The 17,615-nt window shown below is 45.5% G+C and overlaps 1 protein-coding gene across 6 annotated transcripts in view; it reads right to left on the minus strand.

Annotated features, from left to right (window-relative positions):
• Positions 1-471: 471 nt before the first annotated feature.
• The window catches only part of thrb (thyroid hormone receptor beta), a 41,688-nt gene continuing 24,544 nt past the window's right edge, over positions 472-17,615 (minus strand). For 4 of the 6 annotated variants that reach the window (XM_057021471.1, XM_057021473.1, XM_057021470.1 and 1 more), the window contains 9 exons: positions 15,562-15,634; positions 14,835-14,885; positions 8,145-8,245; positions 7,925-8,072; positions 7,424-7,629; positions 6,231-6,317; positions 6,008-6,154; positions 5,669-5,927; positions 472-5,337 (listed from right to left, as the gene is read on the minus strand). In XM_057021471.1, coding sequence (XP_056877451.1) covers positions 5,096-5,337; positions 5,669-5,927; positions 6,008-6,154; positions 6,231-6,317; positions 7,424-7,629; positions 7,925-8,072; positions 8,145-8,245; positions 14,835-14,885; positions 15,562-15,568 — 1,248 coding nt within the window. In that variant the 5' untranslated portion in view covers positions 15,569-15,634 and the 3' untranslated portion in view covers positions 472-5,095. Of the gene's footprint in view, positions 5,338-5,668; positions 5,928-6,007; positions 6,155-6,230; positions 6,318-7,423; positions 7,630-7,924; positions 8,073-8,144; positions 8,246-12,765; positions 14,026-14,834; positions 14,886-15,561; positions 15,635-17,615 lie in introns of those variants that run through there. The other 2 variants (XM_057021474.1, XM_057021475.1) reach the window with 2 other exon arrangements.

Below are 17,615 nucleotides of genomic sequence, written 5' to 3' on the forward strand. Positions count from 1 at the left end.
CAAAGAGCTTCGCCCAAAACCCACATTTACTGTTTACCGATGTGAAAAGCCATCGACAGTCAGTCAGCGGAAGCGTCACCTCCAGGTTCATACGAAGGAATTCATTTATATTCTTACTGTTTTCATTGTTACACTGCTTTAATTTGTAGCAGAAACTTAAAATAACCTTAATTTAAACTTTTTATCCCAGAGTTGAAGAACTAATAAAGTGACAGAAAATTAAAACTTACATAAAGCAGTATGGGTAAATATTGAGTTTTGAAATATGTGTACAATGAGACTTCATGTATATTAATAATCGTTATATGTTGTATTTAAATTAAGATAAAGATTTTAGCATTTCAGATCAATTTTTAACACACTTGGAATAATTGTTTGGCAAAAGGAAAAAAAACATCAAAATCCTTTAATCATATAATTCACCATATTTTTTATTACATTTGATTATTTAATAATTTAAAACACCATCCATTATTGCCTCAAAACCATCTTTATTCTCAGGAAACGTTGCTTTCATCATCATCACCACCATCATCACAAGTATCCAAACCAGTTCTGTCAAAACTGGACCGAACCCACACACACAATAGCCACCTGCCATCATCTTCTGGTGCTGAATAGACGATAAAATGGGAGGTCAGTGGACCACGAAAACAGGAAACCCGCATCGGAGGATTTAGTCCTTGATGCCATGAAGACGTTGTCCTTTGATGTGTTTGCATGGCGTTTGGTTGCTGATGCTAGCAACACATGAAGCGGTTCTGAAATCTGAGCTCAAAATGATTTTCAGAATGACATTTTGATTAAAAACCAAGTTGTTTTGAAATATTTAAACGTCTCACTGACCTTTGTTTTGATGAACTAATGGATTAGGTCGATTTTATTATTTTAGCACAATTTTATCAAGACATTACGCCAACATCTGTAAAAAAAAAAAAAAAAAACCCAAACTGCAGTCTCAAAATATACATCCTTTTTCTTGATACTGTAAAATAGCTTTTCTATGGTGCAACTTTGTTACTGGTATGTAACAGTAATTTTAACAACTCGCGGGAGAGACAACAGCGTAACGGCACCGCGAGTAGGAAACCCGCTCTGATCGTGTTTTAATGCGTTTTAATCTACCTATTTTCCCATCGAACACCCAAATCAATACTCTCACCTCCAACAGCACACAAAGTAGCTAACGGCTAAACGGCTGTTCTGAAAAAAGGATTAATTAGCCTTACATTCATGACGTCAGAGATACTTAAAGTAGTTCTGTACCTGCTTGTGAACATCCATGCTAGCATAAAAATAGCAAAGGAGGGTCAAATTTTGATGTTTTGTTGTCAACATTTGCTATGAAGTTGTGCTAAAACAAATGCATTATTTTTCTTTAGTCAAAAAACGTTTCTGAATATTCTCGTCCAGGTCGTACGGCGGGGCTGGTTGCACGGACAGACTTCTGAATATTAAGTTTAATTTTGGTCATTCATCGAGTAGCCTCTGGTTTTCTGAGTCATCAACCGGACCATATAAGCCAACACTAGCTTTTTCATATGACGACAATTTGAGAGAATTTCCATGACCTTGTTTCTTCTTCAACTGACGCTCAATGATTTTGGTCCTCTGTTACCGGGGCAACACGGCAATCAGGTTGATGTTTGGGTGACCTGAAGAGGAACGTTTCCTCTGGGTGAGATGACGGTGGAGCCGTAGCATTCCCGCTAGTACAAAGCTGGATGTGGCAGTTTCACGAGAGGTCCGTCTAAAATGTTCTGGGTGTAAATTTGTTAACTTGAGACCAAATTGCAACTAATCATCAACACTGACTGATGGAGAATTGTGACGCAGATAAGAAGAAAGCTAAACACAAGGAGGACGTTTGACTGTAGAACCGACTTAGATCAACTCTGAGGTAGAAGGTCTCTTCTTTCTTTTCTAGATCTGAAATCGCGTCAGGAAAACTGGCCGTCGTGCTGGCTCCCACATTAAATTACTAAGAACCAGCTGTCTGTAGCAAATGTAAACATTATGGCTAGATCCCCTAAATTCCACCCAACTGGGCTTTGAGAAGGACTATAGTGCCGAGAGACTCCTGAGTGTTTCTAAATCCCTACGAAAAGAGGTACAGGAACAGGAAGTATGAGAAGGTCAAACAGTTCAAGAGCAGTAAACTTTGTTTTTAAGAGGATGGAGTTGTGATCGCAGGTTTAACATCTAAACAATATTGTCCTTTACATGGAAACCTAAACTGCAAACTATAAACAATACGATAGCTGCTAACCTGCGATAAACAGGCAAAAAGACAGAAAATTCCTATCTTAATCCACAGGAACTGTTAACACATGCTATATGCTAACCTCAGCGTGTTTTCTTACACCTTCTACCTTAGCAACAATTGGATCAGCCAGTCACATGATATAAGTCGCATGTCTAATTGCAGCTTAGCTAGCCTGTATCAGACTAGACCGATTTTAGGTGACCTGTAGATTCAAACTTGACTATTCTGTGCAACCAATCCCCTTATCATCACAACAGCCCAAATTCACCTCCATCTTTGCTTCATTTACACTGACAATTAGGGATGTTTAATATCGTTTTTTCTTAGTGATAGCCAATATACCGATATTGTCCACATCTTAATTTCCGATACCAATATCAACCGATACCGATATAGGTGTGTCTCTCCCCCTAAGAGGTTTCATGTGTAATCTGGGCAAGTCGTGTCATTAAAAAAAGTAAAAACGATAGGGATCATTTCAGATCGTTTAATGCCAATATCGGCCAATAATATCGGACATGTCGAGTGGCGATACTTGAGGCTTTTATCGGGTTGTGCGTCTCAGCTCACGCGACACGCTTTCAACTCTCTTTACTACCACCTCCGTCAGGGGGGTGCACGCAAACACGACCAGTGTCGACGGCGCCGCGTCTCTCCCTCTGATTGTCTGTGCATTGGTTTCTGTACAGTTTGTGAGGTGTGTGTGTGAGGTCCGGGTCGTTCAAACACTGCAGCGAGTCTATTGCTCGGATTTACAAAAGAAAAAGGCATCACTTCACAGGACAGAGAGATGAGGAACACACAGGAGCTGCTTCCAGGAGGGTGAAGCCAGACAGGAAGTCAGAGGTCGGTCACGGTACTGTGGCGAGGTCCAGAGGGTCAAGAGGGCGGAGCCAGGAAGTGGCCCGTGACCGCGCACGCCGTAGCACCATGACGTCAATTTTGGCTCCCAACCACACACAGATGAAGGAAAGAAACATAGAACAAAGACTTCCAAGTAAGAATCATTACATGTGGGAAATGCTTGAGAATATCTTGAATCTGAGACGTGTGAGCGGTGCGCGCCGGCTAGCATCTCTGCAGAGGGTCATTTTTTTTGGCACAGCATTACGATTGTCTCTACCAGACATCAGTGTCATTGTGTGCTTCAGGGGGTCCGTGCCCGCCTCAGGCCACGAGGATACGGGTCGGGGCTCCATTCACTGATGGAGCTGTGAGCAGGATCAGAGTTTTCTTCTTGGATCAGAAACACAGGCGACAGCATACTGGGACGGACCCGACATCGGACCAGCCAGACACAGCTTAGCTGCTGACCCCAGACAGCAGATATTTTAGTGTCACTCTTGTGAGGACTGGCTGCAACAAATAATTCATGTTGAATTAACGGCTTTGATTTGTCGTTAAACTGTCCGTTGTGCATGATTTGGCACCCTCTAGTGGTGATATCAGTGGTTGCTAAAACTGTTGGGGAAACAGTTGCAGTAAAACTTCGCAAATAAAGATTTCTTCAATAAATCATAAAACCAAACGAGTCACGATAATAAATTAAAGTTGGTGTTTAACTCCGTTGAATATATATATTAAAGCTCTGATATTTGACCCCGGGTTTTGTTTGACAAGTGCTAAAAAGTTCTGATGTCTTATTTTACACGACATCAGAGGAGAAGCGGCATTTACAGGAAATTACATTTCCTCATCCTGTAGCGTGATAACGTGAAAAAAACAGATTAGACGCTTTGTTAACGCTGGCTGTCATTGCTAGCCTGCCCAAGAACAGATAATCTGTCTGCAGTTGTAGAAGAAACACTTTTCTTTGTCCCAGTATGCTGCCATCGTTCGCCCGCCAATATTTAGCACCGTTTCCTCAGTCGGCCAAACACGTTCACTCCAGGCAACACTCGTGCGTATTCAAGAACTCGTTAGCTGCGGACAGACGTCTGGTCACACTTGAAGAGCAGCTGAATTCCTGTGATTGGAGGTCTACGTGGAAGTGTAACAGTGTAGTGTTGAAATCATGGAGGGGTTAAACTGGGTCTTTTCCATGAGGTGTACCCGAAGGCAGCACAGGTATTTGCTATGCTACATGCTGTGTGCATGAGCAGGCTAGGCTATCTTTAGCACTGACTTTGCAGTCATGGTGGGTAAATCGGATCTATGTTTGCAGGCAAGATCGTTTTTTTTTCTCCAAACATCTTTAATTTAAACTTTGGTTGATTTGGTGCGATGCCCCGCCTCCGAGGGCGGTCCTTCACCTAGTTAGGCCCAATTTAACCCCTGATAACGACATAAATATATTAAGATCGACTACCCAGAGTGCTGCTGGGCCAGTTCACAGTCACGACGGTGAGTTGCTCAACTACGACAGTTACGATACGTAGTAACGGGTCAGAAGAGTGAAGAAAGTGGGTGTCAGATGAACGGATCGCTGTGGTCGTGTGTCGTTGATCTTTCAGGTCGGGTTTTCACCATGAGGGAAGGAAAATGCATCTTATGCACGGGTTCCACATGAGCAGGAATCAGCTAACTGTACAATCATCGACACACAGAAGAAAAATCTAAAGTGAAATCCGAGGTGAGAGGTTACGTCCACAACAAAAAACAAACTAAAAAAAAAAAAGTACCCGCACTGTCAGGAATGGTTTCATCCAAGACTAGACCAGAGAGCTAATGCTAACCTATGGAATGAAGCGACACTCAGTAGTGCTAATACAGGGTTCGTTGAGACAGGCCTTCTGCTGGTTCCACCCAAGACCACCAGGGTTCCCAGGCTCTGATGTGCACAAAGAAACGGACGAGACACGCACGCACGCAGCCACGCGACTCCATTGGTCAGTCCTCAAAGACTTCCAGGAACAGAGGTGGGAATAACTCAGTGGGACACTCCACTTTCATGTGGAGGAAGCGGCTGGCGTGGCAGGCACCGATCATCCGCAGGTCCGTCACCTTCATTAGCAGCTTGGCCCAGAAATGCGGCACTTTGTGTTTGCGGTAGTTGATGTAATGTTCGAAGGCCAGCAGGAACTCCTCTTGGTAGCGCTCGATTTGCTCCACGTTGCTCAGGCCCGAGCGATCTGATGGCAGAGAGGTAGAATCATCGGTTAAGGGACTCGTTACTGTGATAACCGCCGCCAACCGACTGCTCACGTTCCTCAATACAACAGGTTCTGGAGTTCAAACTTCCCGACGCTTCCCGCCATCGCTGCTGCTGTCGGTGGCCAAGAGTGAAATGCATTGTGGGATGTGTTCCAATCCAATGTCGACACAAGTCACGCCTGGCGCATACTTGATTAAATGGGCGGAGCAAGTGCTCGTCCAGACAAGCGCGGACAAGTTCGCTTATTGAGAAAAGGCTACCGCGTTCTCAAGAGCCGCTGCTTCTTTGAAGTCTTTGATGTTTCTCACCTGATGAAAGCAGGATGATGGCCTGTAGAAGAGCCACCTCCGAGTCGTCCAAGTTGAAGGCGGACAGCGACACGCCGAGGTCAAAGATGGCATCCGAGACCACGCCCAGGCCGCCGTTCTTCAGCTGGCCCCGTGTGACGGCCATCTCGCCGTTCAGCGTGAGCGTCTCGCTCTCGGGGTCGTAGCGAACGGCGGCCCGCAGCGACATGATCTCCATGCAGCAGCCTTTCAACAGGATGATCTGATCTTCACAAGGCAGCTAGGAGGCGAGACGTCGAGATCACATGACGCATTTGCGGCTGCTAATGTTGCGAACTTCCCAATTAGCCTCGCACTTACCTCACAAAACATAGGCAATTTTTTGGCAAAGTCCACCACTCTGGTGATGGCGGGGGTGATTATTTTTGTAAACTGACTGAAGGCTTCTAAATCCACTTTGTTTCCGTTGGGCGTATTGACCATGGACGCTTGACCATTGTCCTCAGGCTGAAGGGACAAAGGGACAGAAGATGAGCGTGCGCTAGCCGCCGCCGCCAGTGAAGGGCGGAAGTTTCTCTCCTACCTTAGTTTCCTTCAGCCCCTCTGCACTCTGGTCAGGAGTATAGAATAAATTACATGTTATTTCATTTAGAAGCATAGCTTCCTCGACCTGTTGGATAATCAACAGGAAGCGTGAAGTTTCGATGAAGACTCGTGTCGCCTCAACTAAAAAGGAAGCTCATTAGCACTGAGGACAGATGACAGAGTGCAGGTAGGAATTCAGAGATGGGTTTCCATGACAACCCAGACCGGGAACGCTCGGCGACGGATGGCGCCGTCGTTCCGCAGCAGAGATTAATGATTATGGTGCGCGAGGGCGGGACGGCGATGGTTCTCCTCTTCCTCTCCAACGTTATTCTGACATGCGATCTCAAAGATTAATGGGTCAGACCAATTTGAGACTAACTTTAGTTAGCTAGCCTCGTGCTGCTAACTAACTAACTAACTACCAGTCAGTGATGAAGAGACTCTTCCTGAATTTTTGTGAAAATTCCGAATAATACGCACAGACGGACGCCACCTGGTGGTAAACATCAGCGCTTTATGCTAGGTCGTTTGGCGTGTTTCTGTTTCTAACACTTGTTGCTAAATGGCTAACTGAGTCACCTGCTGCAGGAGCTTTACCTCAGTAGTGCATTAACCTTGACCAAGACAGCGACACGTGAGCGGGCCCAAAAGGTTAAATGCGAGTGTTCGCTCTGGTGTTGCCATGGAAACCCAAGATGAAGTCAGGCAGGTGAAAAAGGCTTTCAGTGTGGAGATCAGACATTCAAAACAGATTAATGTAAAAAACAAGACAGAGAGAGAAAGAGAGAAAGAGAGAGAGAGAGCGCGAGGAGGTGTAAAAGCAGAGCTGCAGACCGAAAAAAAGAGGAAACTGAAGCACCACAACAGAGCCAGTTATTAAAGTTAGATTCTCAAGATATAAAAACAAGTTGTTCCATTATAAATTATTGCTGCTGCGTTCAGGAGCACACTTTTCTCCATCGTCCAGCTAACTCTCCCCACTCTACAAGGAGATACAAAAAAACAACATACGGACATATTAACACAGGGAATGTGGAACAGTGGAGGTGGAGGAGACAAGGGGAAGGAGGAGGGGGGGTCCAGTGAGGGGGGACTGGGGAGGATGAGGCAGAGGTAATCGATACAATGGAGGCAGCTGTGATGGAGCAGTGTGTGTGTGTGTGTGTAGGGGGGGTTAAGATTTCCTACCAGGAACTTCCTCTTCTGTTTCCAGTGGTTGCCTTGTGCGTTCGTGGCCATATGGGCCTCGGTCACCATACGGATGAGGTCCCACTCCTCCTGGGTGGGCTCAATTCGGTCCCACACTGTCCTCTGCAGCTCCTCCCGACGGCGCCGTTCCCGGTTCTCCTCGATTAGCTTCCGCTTGGCCAGCCTCTTGCTGTCGTCCAACACCACTGGGGGGAGGGGGGGGGTCACAGGGGCGTCAGGGTCCAAGAGTTTTAACATATAAAGTTGTTTTTGATTTAACAGACAACAGATTTGGGAGGATTAATGACTTTTAGCTTCTAATCCAGCCTAGAAAAGGCCATTTTAGTGGTATCCTGATGGCATTATTAATAAAACCTTTACTCTTATTATGTCTGACTGACAGTAATAATAAAGTGAAATCCTTTAAAAAACATGGCGTTACAGACCAAAAACCTCTTCTACGTTCTCAGCTCATCAGTGGAAAATACGGGTAAAACTCACGGTCGGTGGCCATTCCCACCGCGATGCACTTCTTGAAGCGGCATTCCTGGCACTGGTTCCTGGTCACTTTATCAATCACGCACTTGCCCTCGTACTTGCACGCGTAGGTTGGGTTGAGGTTCTTCTGGATGGTCCGTCTGAAGAACCCCTGCAGAGACGGCACCGTGTTGAGAAACGCCTATGTGGAGCGGACGGAAGCGGCAGCGGACGCCGCCTGTACCTTGCAGCCTTCGCAGGTGATGCAGCGATAGTGGTAGCCGGTGGCTTTGTCCCCGCACACGACACATAGCTCGTCCTTATCCAGGTAACTCGGAACGTACCCTGAAATCAAAAAAATGTGTTACCACACGCTTGGGATCCAATTAAGTCGGAGTTTAACTCGAGTTAAATTTGCACCGTATTGACGGTTTTAAAGTAGGCTAAGTTGATGCCACATTTGATTAGCGCCAACTTCTTCGAAGAGTTTTGCCGCAGCTCCCAGTTAAGCCGAAGACACCTGGTGCCCTTTTTGTTTCATAACTAACGAGTTGAGCCGACCCCGGTCAGGCCCGAGGGCTGATCAATACTCTGGAGGTCCTCCATAAAATAATAACTGCTCTTGTGTCAGCCTTCTGTCGCTAATCAATAAGGATCCCCTGACACACACACTCACAGATGCCCAGTTAGACACACTCCACAACACACTGATCTCAAAAAATGTCCTACATCAATTAAATAAATCACCAGCTAAAAACTCCCGTTTAGACCCCAGACCCGTACCTCTCTTATGGCCCCCAGGAATCCACGGCAGGTAAAAATTGTCAGCTTTGGTCTCTGGGAAATATTCAGGCTGAGGGGGGAAATGGCTCAGAGGGATATCCACGCTACAGCACTCGCTCTTATAGACAGGCGGCGCCGCGTACAAGCACGAGTAGTGCTGGCCGGGGGGCAGAGCCTGCTCCATACAGGGAGGGTGGTGCAGCCGCTGGGGCTCGCAGTGGCTATACCCAGGCCCCTCGCTACCATACATGCAGTGCTCCCCGCCGCCAGGCACCGTGTAGCCGCCCACCCTGGCGTGAGGCACCTCGTACATGTCGGTCATGCAGTAGTTCATCATGGAGAGCCGCAGCAGAGCACCATGAAGGAGGTCAAATCAGGAAAAAAAAACAAAAACTCCAGGAGTGTCAAAGCAAAACAGTCGATTCCCCCAAAAAAGATCAAAGGAAAGATGAAAGAAAAATCAAGCCATGTCAAAGAGAGATTTTCCTCGTCTGGACCTCAGAGAGGTCAACCCTTACGCAGGAGTTTTATCCACCCCAGAGCAGAGTTTCTACAGGACAAAGTGCCCCACCCGCCACCACCCGGCCAAATTGGAGAGCAGAGCTTTATGACGACGCAGAGCTCTAATCTTACCCTCCAAATCCTCAAAGTGCAGCATTCAGTGGAGATGTGACAGATTAAGGAGAGGTTGTGTGTCACACCTACAGCATGAACTGCCCGACGACATCGTTGCCCAAACACTCCAGCAGCAACCTTTTAGGTCCCCGTAACAATATTAGCTTATCTTTGACCTCTGATCTGCAGGTGCTTTGAATAAAATCCGTAAATAAGCTCACGGAGGTCAGTGTCGTATTCCGTAATCCTCGTATTTACGTAGAACCTCCGAGCAGTTTCTCAACAGGGAAGTCCGAGCGCTTCGCGATATTCTAGCGTTGGCAATTCAAAAGATCTCAAATAGACGATGAAACCAACGTCATGACACGTAAAAACAAAGAGAACCCTTATTCAACTCTGGGATAAAGGAGCAGCAGAAAATTATGAGCCACCTACGTGCATAATAAAGCTTGATCAGAGGTAATAAACACTTATTCCTGGTTATTCACCACGTGTCAGTGAAGGGACATTTTTCAAATTTCGGACCAAATTTAAGCCCCAATAATTCCTTTAACTGTCCGATCAGTAGCCATCGAACGCAGAGCAAATTAGCTAGCTCAGTTAGCATCAGTATCTGACAAGTAGATGCATGAATTGTCTGATAGTTAACGCTTATTAGGACATGAGGTTTGTTTTTCTAGCTGTGATTTTAAAAATCAATATTCCAATAAAACCAGGCTGCGACACGCGGAGCCGCACATTGTCCTCCTCGCTCAGCCTTATTGATCAGGTTTTCTGATCAATAAAGTTGGGATAAGCCCCGTGGCGAGCGAGTCAGTCTGATGGGATCCGCCGTTTCTTAAAATGTTATTAGAACAAGCCCGATTTAGGCCACGAAGTTCAGGGCTTAAGGTAAATATAGACGCACGGAACCATCCCGCTGGGGTCATTTAAACCGCATCACACTGTTATTGATCTAAAAGTGGTTGGTCTGCCCCCCTAAATTGGGAGTTTTCCCATGTTTATTGGCCACTTTTTTCTCATTTCTAATTACTGTGGCGATTTTTTTCTGCTTTTAAACAGGCGCCGTTGTATAAATCAGTCCAATCACTGATTTTTCTGATTATTTTTTTCCGCCAGTGAACGCGTCAATCAACATTTCTTAATAAACTATCTGATATAATCTTTCGTGTATGGATCTGGTTTACATTCTAATTTACAATAAAAGGAAATTCCGGTTAACGGATCCGATAGTTTGAAGCGGATGTCCCGGATCTTGTCTCTTTTATCGGTTAGTAGATCACGCCAGAAACTTGTTGACACGTGAACACATGGTGGAGTCTGCGTGCTGTTTTTGGCTTTAAAATCCCTGCTGTTCGGACAGGCGTGAACTCTAAACCAGGGGCAGCCCACACGCTCTGCACCGAGGACTCCATCAAACGGGATTATCATGGAAAATTTGTGTTAGTCGGTCGACCAAACCCACCAAACCAAATGTTTGTTTTCCATCCTGAACTGTTGTAAAGTGTTTTCTCCCCACAGGAATCCCTGAAACGGCTGAAACGGAGAGCCTCGTGGGCTCTACAAGGAGCTTTTTTGGGCTCAAGTGTCTCCTGTTATGCTAAGGAAACTGAATCAAACCTCAATCAAACCTCATCTTGACACCTTTTCCTGCCGGTTTAGGTCATTTTCAAACTGTCCGCCAATAATCCTACATGAGGACATGATGTGAAAAGAAATCCAGCTCGTGTTCGGGTGACAACGATGACAGCAGAGATTTGTCCGCGTAAGCTCATTAGTTGTCACACCACCGACCATCTGAACGACACCGGTACGGGTCGCGTTTCACCTGACGATGCGGCTGCTTTAGCCGTTAAAAGCCGCTTGTACGAGGGGAAAAAAGGTCAGATTAGCGTCCGCAAGGTTGCAGGTTAACTGTAGCGAATCCAAAACAGGAGGAGCCTTTCGTGAAATAAAACCCAGCTGATGGCTGAGAAACCGAGGAAACTGGACTCTGGACCGTGCAGAGGGGCCCTTTTTTAATCTCTGATAAACAAGCCTGGTGCTGTCCCTCCTTGCTAGCCGTCGCTTTAGCAGCTAACTGCTCATCAGGTGAGATGCAGACATGAGGGGAACCCGCACGATCGGCCTGTGGTGGAAAATGTAATTATGAAAAAACATTTAAACAACTTAAAGTGACCTTTAACTCCTCCACGGTTCAGATGTTGGATCAAGACCCTCGAACCACCCTAGAATGTTTGCGTCTGACGACAGCCAAGAATTCAAAACTATCCGTTTATTAATGCTAAATCTGTCTAACTGAGGAAGCTTAATCTCGGGATTACCGACTCCCCGACTGCAGTGCGAGCGTGCACGCGTGTTGATATAAACCGTGCACAGCAGCTGGCAAGAGGCAGGACCTTTGAGGCCAATCTGCTTGCAGAGTGGGCCTGATACCAGTTTAACTTTTTGATAAGGTGATGCTCCCGTCCCGGGCTAATCTTGTTTGGTGTTTCCTGGAAGATGAGGCACTTAGCGAGACGGAGTTTTATCGCCGTCCACACAGAAACAATCTGTTGTCTGAGCGGACGTGCTAACACCACTGTCAGCCCTTTAATCATCTGTCAGTCATTCACTGTGGAATCTGCTCCTAAATCTGCTTAAAACGCCACAAATTTTGTTCCTCGCCCTTCCTGTTGCCATAGCAACGGCGGCGCGATGCACCGGCTTTCTCTAAAACAGGGAGGCAAATGTTGCACAAGCATGAAATCGACTTTAGCTGCCGCCTGTGTGTCGACACGAGAGGCGGATTGTCCACGTTAAATTAAATATCTGAATCAGTATCGGGAGATTTCTCAAACATGATGGAGGATAAAATGTGTTGATCCCCCTGATGGAGCTGTGATATCCAGGTTAAAGTTGCAGACGTAGCTTCACAAAAGTGAGGCATTGTATAAAAACAGGGTCTTTTCAGTCATAACAGGGAAAAAACGCCGCATGTCATTATTCCCCGACCGTTTCCCAACATAAACTTTGGTTCAAACTGCGTGAATCTGCCATTTCAATAAAATTCAAGCGTTCTTGAGCTCAGAGGAACCTGCAACAAAACCACCAAAACAACTTTGTCGTGTTTAAATTCCTGTTTGTGTTCCGACGCTCCGATCGGCTCGGCCAGGATGAAACGGGGATCCCAACACAGCTGGTTAATATTCCCTTTTATTTGTTGGACTAAACTACACGTTTTCTCGTATTCTTTCTTCAAAAAGTGACACGAACCCACATTGTGGGTTAAATCTAAGAGGTTTTCTCCGCTCTGACACATCAAAGCTCTCGGGCCTCCCTGTGTTACATCATCGCTCCCGGTTTTCCTTCATAAACCACTATGGTTGGCAACCACGCGTGGATCCCCCGGATCTGCCGGAACATCGGGGGATACGCACCGACGGGGGGCGCTTCGTTAACAGCGTACGAAATGTTTCTCTACTCACCCCAACTTCGAGTCTCCTTTAATCAAAAGCAAGTTTCCGGGAGAATATTTGACTCAGACGAGACTCCGAGTTCTCCCTCGTGTCCCTGAACACCACCTCGGCTCTGTGGCCCTGCAGCCCGGCGTTACGCATATTTATGCCCTCCCTCCTTTGATTACTGCGGGGTTCAAAGCCGGTTAAGAACATTTTATGACATGGTGCCCTGATCCGGTTGTCCCCAAATGTCTCTGGCGCTGCCTCAGGCGTCCGTAAACTTGTCCCCAGAAAGTTCAGGGTAAGCTGGGCGGAAAAACAGAAGGCTCCATCACCAGCGGTGGAAGTTTGAGAGGATTATCCTCCTCCGCGGAGCCGAGCACACCTCATCCATCTCTAATGCTGCTTCATTCAATCCTTTTGCTTCAAAATTTCTCCAGAAGGACGATCAAACGGTCACAGCAGCAGAGACGCTGGTTAAACTAGTTGGAACACTGAGAGGCTTTAAAACTCGTACTCCTCTTAAAACATCAGAATTAGGATCATTTCAGCGCGTCCACAGACAGCAAAGAACCCCAAAGTAGCCGAATATGAGCGTCAACAACATTAAAGAGGGAAGATTTATGCTTACGGGTGTCAATTCTTACTATTTTTAAAAAAGATTCCCACCAACTCTTTATTAGATGTTCTAAGTCTGCACACACGGAACTCTTTGTTCCGGCAAAAACACACCAAAAACAAGCGGCTCTCATGTTTTCGACGTGATTGAATCATAAATAAAAGAAGCAGCTTGTGGCTTTAATTAAAATAAAAAGATTAGTGGGAGCAGAAAAGGTCAGTCTACTCTCCGGTGAGGTGAAATTAAAGGTTCTGGCGAGTTCTATTAAAGGAAAAGAACCTCAGAACGTCAGAACGGAAGGACAAAGGCTGAATTAAGGGTCGTTCAGCCCAACGGCCGACTGACAGAAGGTGTTGATGTCATCGGGAATTCATCCCGTCACCTCCGATGACATCACCCATTAGATGTTCCCAAAAGTTAAGATGTTCCCTCTGTTCCGCCAAAATCTGTTAAAAAAAACACGGCTTCTGTGACACACGGTTTATTCTAATTCGATTAAATATCTGGTTAATTCGAGCGTGACAGAATGTTTTTCCAGCCGACTTCTAATTAACATCATGAGATTGATTCAAAATAAGAGACGATATAACGAGTTTATTGGTGCGATGGCGCAGAGATCCAGAGGAAGCTTTAAAAAGAGCCACCGTCAAATAAAAAACATTCAGAACTTTATAGAAAACAGAAAAAAAGACAAACCGTTAAAGTTTTGTGTCTTTTTAGGTGTTTTTTTAGTCATTGTAACTTCAACGGCAGAAAAAGATAATTTAATAATCATGTTTGTAAATATGTTTTTATTTTTTTGGTTTTTTTTTTTTACAACCTAGAGGTCATTTAATCAGCTCAGTCGCTTCACAAGATGATCAAGTGTAAATAAAACGGAAACATTTTGTGTGAAAGACGACATAGAAAAATAGTGAAAGAAGAAGAGAAGCGTTCATGCAGGAGCAGTTTGCTAGCCGCTAACTAGCAACGTTGGAGGGTCCCGAAACTTTCAGGTTTTAAATTCTGTGAATTTGTGGTTGTCGGACGGCTCAACACTAAAGATGATCCAAATTATTTCTGCAAAAACAGAAAAAAGTTTAGGCAGAAATAAAAAAAAAAAAAAAGGGAGTATGATGGGATATCGCTCAGATCACATGTTCAAACCTGCTGTAAACATTTTTACACTTGTTTAACTTAATGACTATTTTTTTGTTTTACATTTAATGAAAAATGGCATGACAAAAAGTTAATTTTTCGAGAAACAAAATATGAAATATTCTGACAATTTGTTTCAATTACGACAAAAAAAGTTAAAGTTAATAAAGATCCCATCACGGCTTTGGCAGCTTAGTAATTCTTTGAGTTTAAAGACCAAAGCAAACACGATTGAGCTATCAAAGCAGTTTCTGCAAGATCAAAGCTGAAGTGGCTCGAGTGTTGTGGGGAGAAGCTGAGAGACAGAGAAGCAGAGAGGGAACGTGAGGGTGGATATTACCATTCTGAATGGCCTCGTCTCTCCAGCGGGGGGAGCATTTTTCTGTCGGCTCTAAAATCAGACGGAGAGTCACTTTAATCAGGTGAACGAGGCCACGGCTGCCGCATCAACAACGCCACCAGCAGGTGAACCACCCCGTGGTTCAGCTGGAGTTTATCCGGCGTCCAGCAGCAGACACGCTCGCCGGCGTCCGCCGTCAATAACATATGTGCCGGGTCGGCCGGGTCACCCGCTAAACCCACACGTGTTCGTCTGTTCGGCCACCGGCGAGGAGGACGCCGTGAGAGGCTTTGGCTCAGAGATCACAGGAGATTTCACCTAAAAACATCTGAAACTAATGTTTCTGTGGGTGGGAGACCCATGGATGGGGGAATAGAATCAACCTTTTGTTTTTGTTCGGATCAAATTCTCTGTCAAGAAATTTAGCAGGTCAGGAACTGATTAGTTAATTGATAATTCTGTTGATGAAAACTAGCAAAGCAGGAAACTTTCAGGTGACTGAAAGCTGCTTTAATGTGTGGATTTATTAAAAACTCATTTCCCTTTCAATCCTTTGCTACATCCTTCCATTTTAATCAAACAGTAACTGTGTGAAGAAACATAGAATGAGAATATAGAATCATACTTTTAATTATGTTATGTGTTAATGGTGAAATTTGTGACTAACAAAGGGATGCTAAAATTTTCTTTATACTCAAAATATTAAAATATTAAAGGGAGATCTTACCTGACATACTGTTGGGATTCAAGGCCAAGACGTCATCCTCAGAGCCTCCTCAGACATCTGGGAACCTGCCAAACTGGACACAGAACCCAGGAAACGTCAGACAGAGATGCAGTTAATCAAAATAAAAACTGACAACATAAGATTTTTTTAAAAAGCAGATTCAAGTCATTTGGATAAGAGAAAAGAGAAAATGGTCAAACTCAGCAGAAGCCTGGAGGCATGATGGCTGCTTGTCTCGGAAAACAGCGACACCAAGCGGCCAAAAGCGGAACAGCACCCATGCGGCGCCCTTTTTCCGACAGATACTATTGATTTTCTGAAATATGTTTTGCAAAATGAACGTCCAAACAATAGTTGTGCTCATCTGTCTGGGGTTCTTTAGAGCTAAAACTGCACGATGGCTCGTTTCAAACCACCTGGAGAATTCCTGCTGGAGCAAAACCAAAGTTGCATAAAAAACAGTCGGCGGCAGCTGTATTAACGTCGTCCATCCATCAAAGGTTCAGTGAACAAGCTCTCAGTTTCTCTCTCTCTCTCTCTCTCTCACACACACACACACGCACACACACACACACACACTCTCTCACACACACACACACACACACACACACACACACACACACACACACACACACACACACACTTTCCAAAAACAGCTCAGAAAAAAAGCATCTTTAACACTGTGGGAACATGTGACCCGCGGAGCTGCTGCCCACCCGGAGGAGGTTTTCACATCCAAACAGCTGGGGAAGCCCCCAAAATGGATTCCTCTACAAAACAAGATTCCAGGGCTCAAACCAGGTTACGCCAGATGTCGGAATGAAAAAAAGCAATCCGATAGTGAAAATAAGAGGCTGCAGGTCAGAGCAGAAAATAAACTGAGACCCTTGCTTTTAATTTACACATTTTCCTCCAAAAATAGGTCATTTCACCATGAGGGGCGGTCCAGCTGTGGTACCTGTGGTACCTGGTCCAGCTGTGGTATCTGGTCCAGCTGTGGTACCTGTGGTACCTGGTCCAGCTGTGGTACCTGTGGTACCTGGTCCAGCTGTGGTACCTGGTCCAGCTGTGGTACTGGTCCAGCTGTGGTACCTGTGGTACCTGGTCCAGCTGTGGTACCTGTGGTACCTGGTCCAGCTGTGGTACCTGGTCCAGCTGTGGTACCTGGTCCCGCTGTGGTTCTGCTCTATTCTAGAAGTGCGGCTAATCCATCAGATTTACGGCATAAATGGCTCGTCTAAGAGCTTTCTGCAGCGCTCGAGTACTAAAAACACAGGCGACAATAATGGACTTTCGCCGCAGGCGTAAATTTCCCGTTAAGGCTGAGAGGAAGGTCGCGCCGGTCCGATCGTTACCATTCACCGAGCTTTGACCTTTTCTACTTTCCAGCACTAAATTTGCATTTCTCTGTAAAATCGCAGCGAGGTCGGACTTCACGCGGCTGAAAGGTTTTATAATTGCAGAAAAACCTCCGAAATTCATGGCAATTCCTGAATGCAGGATCGTTCGTCTGCTACAGATGCAGAAAAACAGCTGCTTGTGATTCTTTCCTTTGATGTCTTTGATGCTCTGATCAATTAAGTGCCAAGGAACTCCAACTCCAGCTTGGAGATGCCAAAAGCCGCGGTGCATATTTCAACGTAAAAAAGGGTGAAAATCAGATGTTTGACCTGAGCAAACAGGAACGCTGCGACAGGAAGAACTCGTTAAAAGTGCACCGAAGGCTGCATTTCTGCAAGTTCAACATCTCAGAACGTGTGTGAAAACGAAAACTAAATATCATTGTTGAGGTTTTGCTTCTGTCATTCTTCTTTTCTCTGGAACTGGAGCCTTTTGGGGGGTTGGTACCTTGCTCAAGGGTACCTCGGCGGTGCAGTAAAGGAGCTCAAGGGTCCCAGATCCAAGATTAGAATAAGATCCAAGCAATTTACGGCGTGAACATGCTGCTACATGCTAATATCAAAGTTACTGTGCTCAGCACAAGTGTGTTTACATAAACGTTGACGCCTACGTTGGTGCTCGGATGCGGCTCCACCACGTTTCTACAGTAGCCC

The sequence above is a fragment of the Takifugu flavidus genome, chromosome 21 (assembly GCF_003711565.1).
Source record: "Takifugu flavidus isolate HTHZ2018 chromosome 21, ASM371156v2, whole genome shotgun sequence".
Lineage (NCBI taxonomy): Eukaryota > Metazoa > Chordata > Actinopteri > Tetraodontiformes > Tetraodontidae > Takifugu > Takifugu flavidus.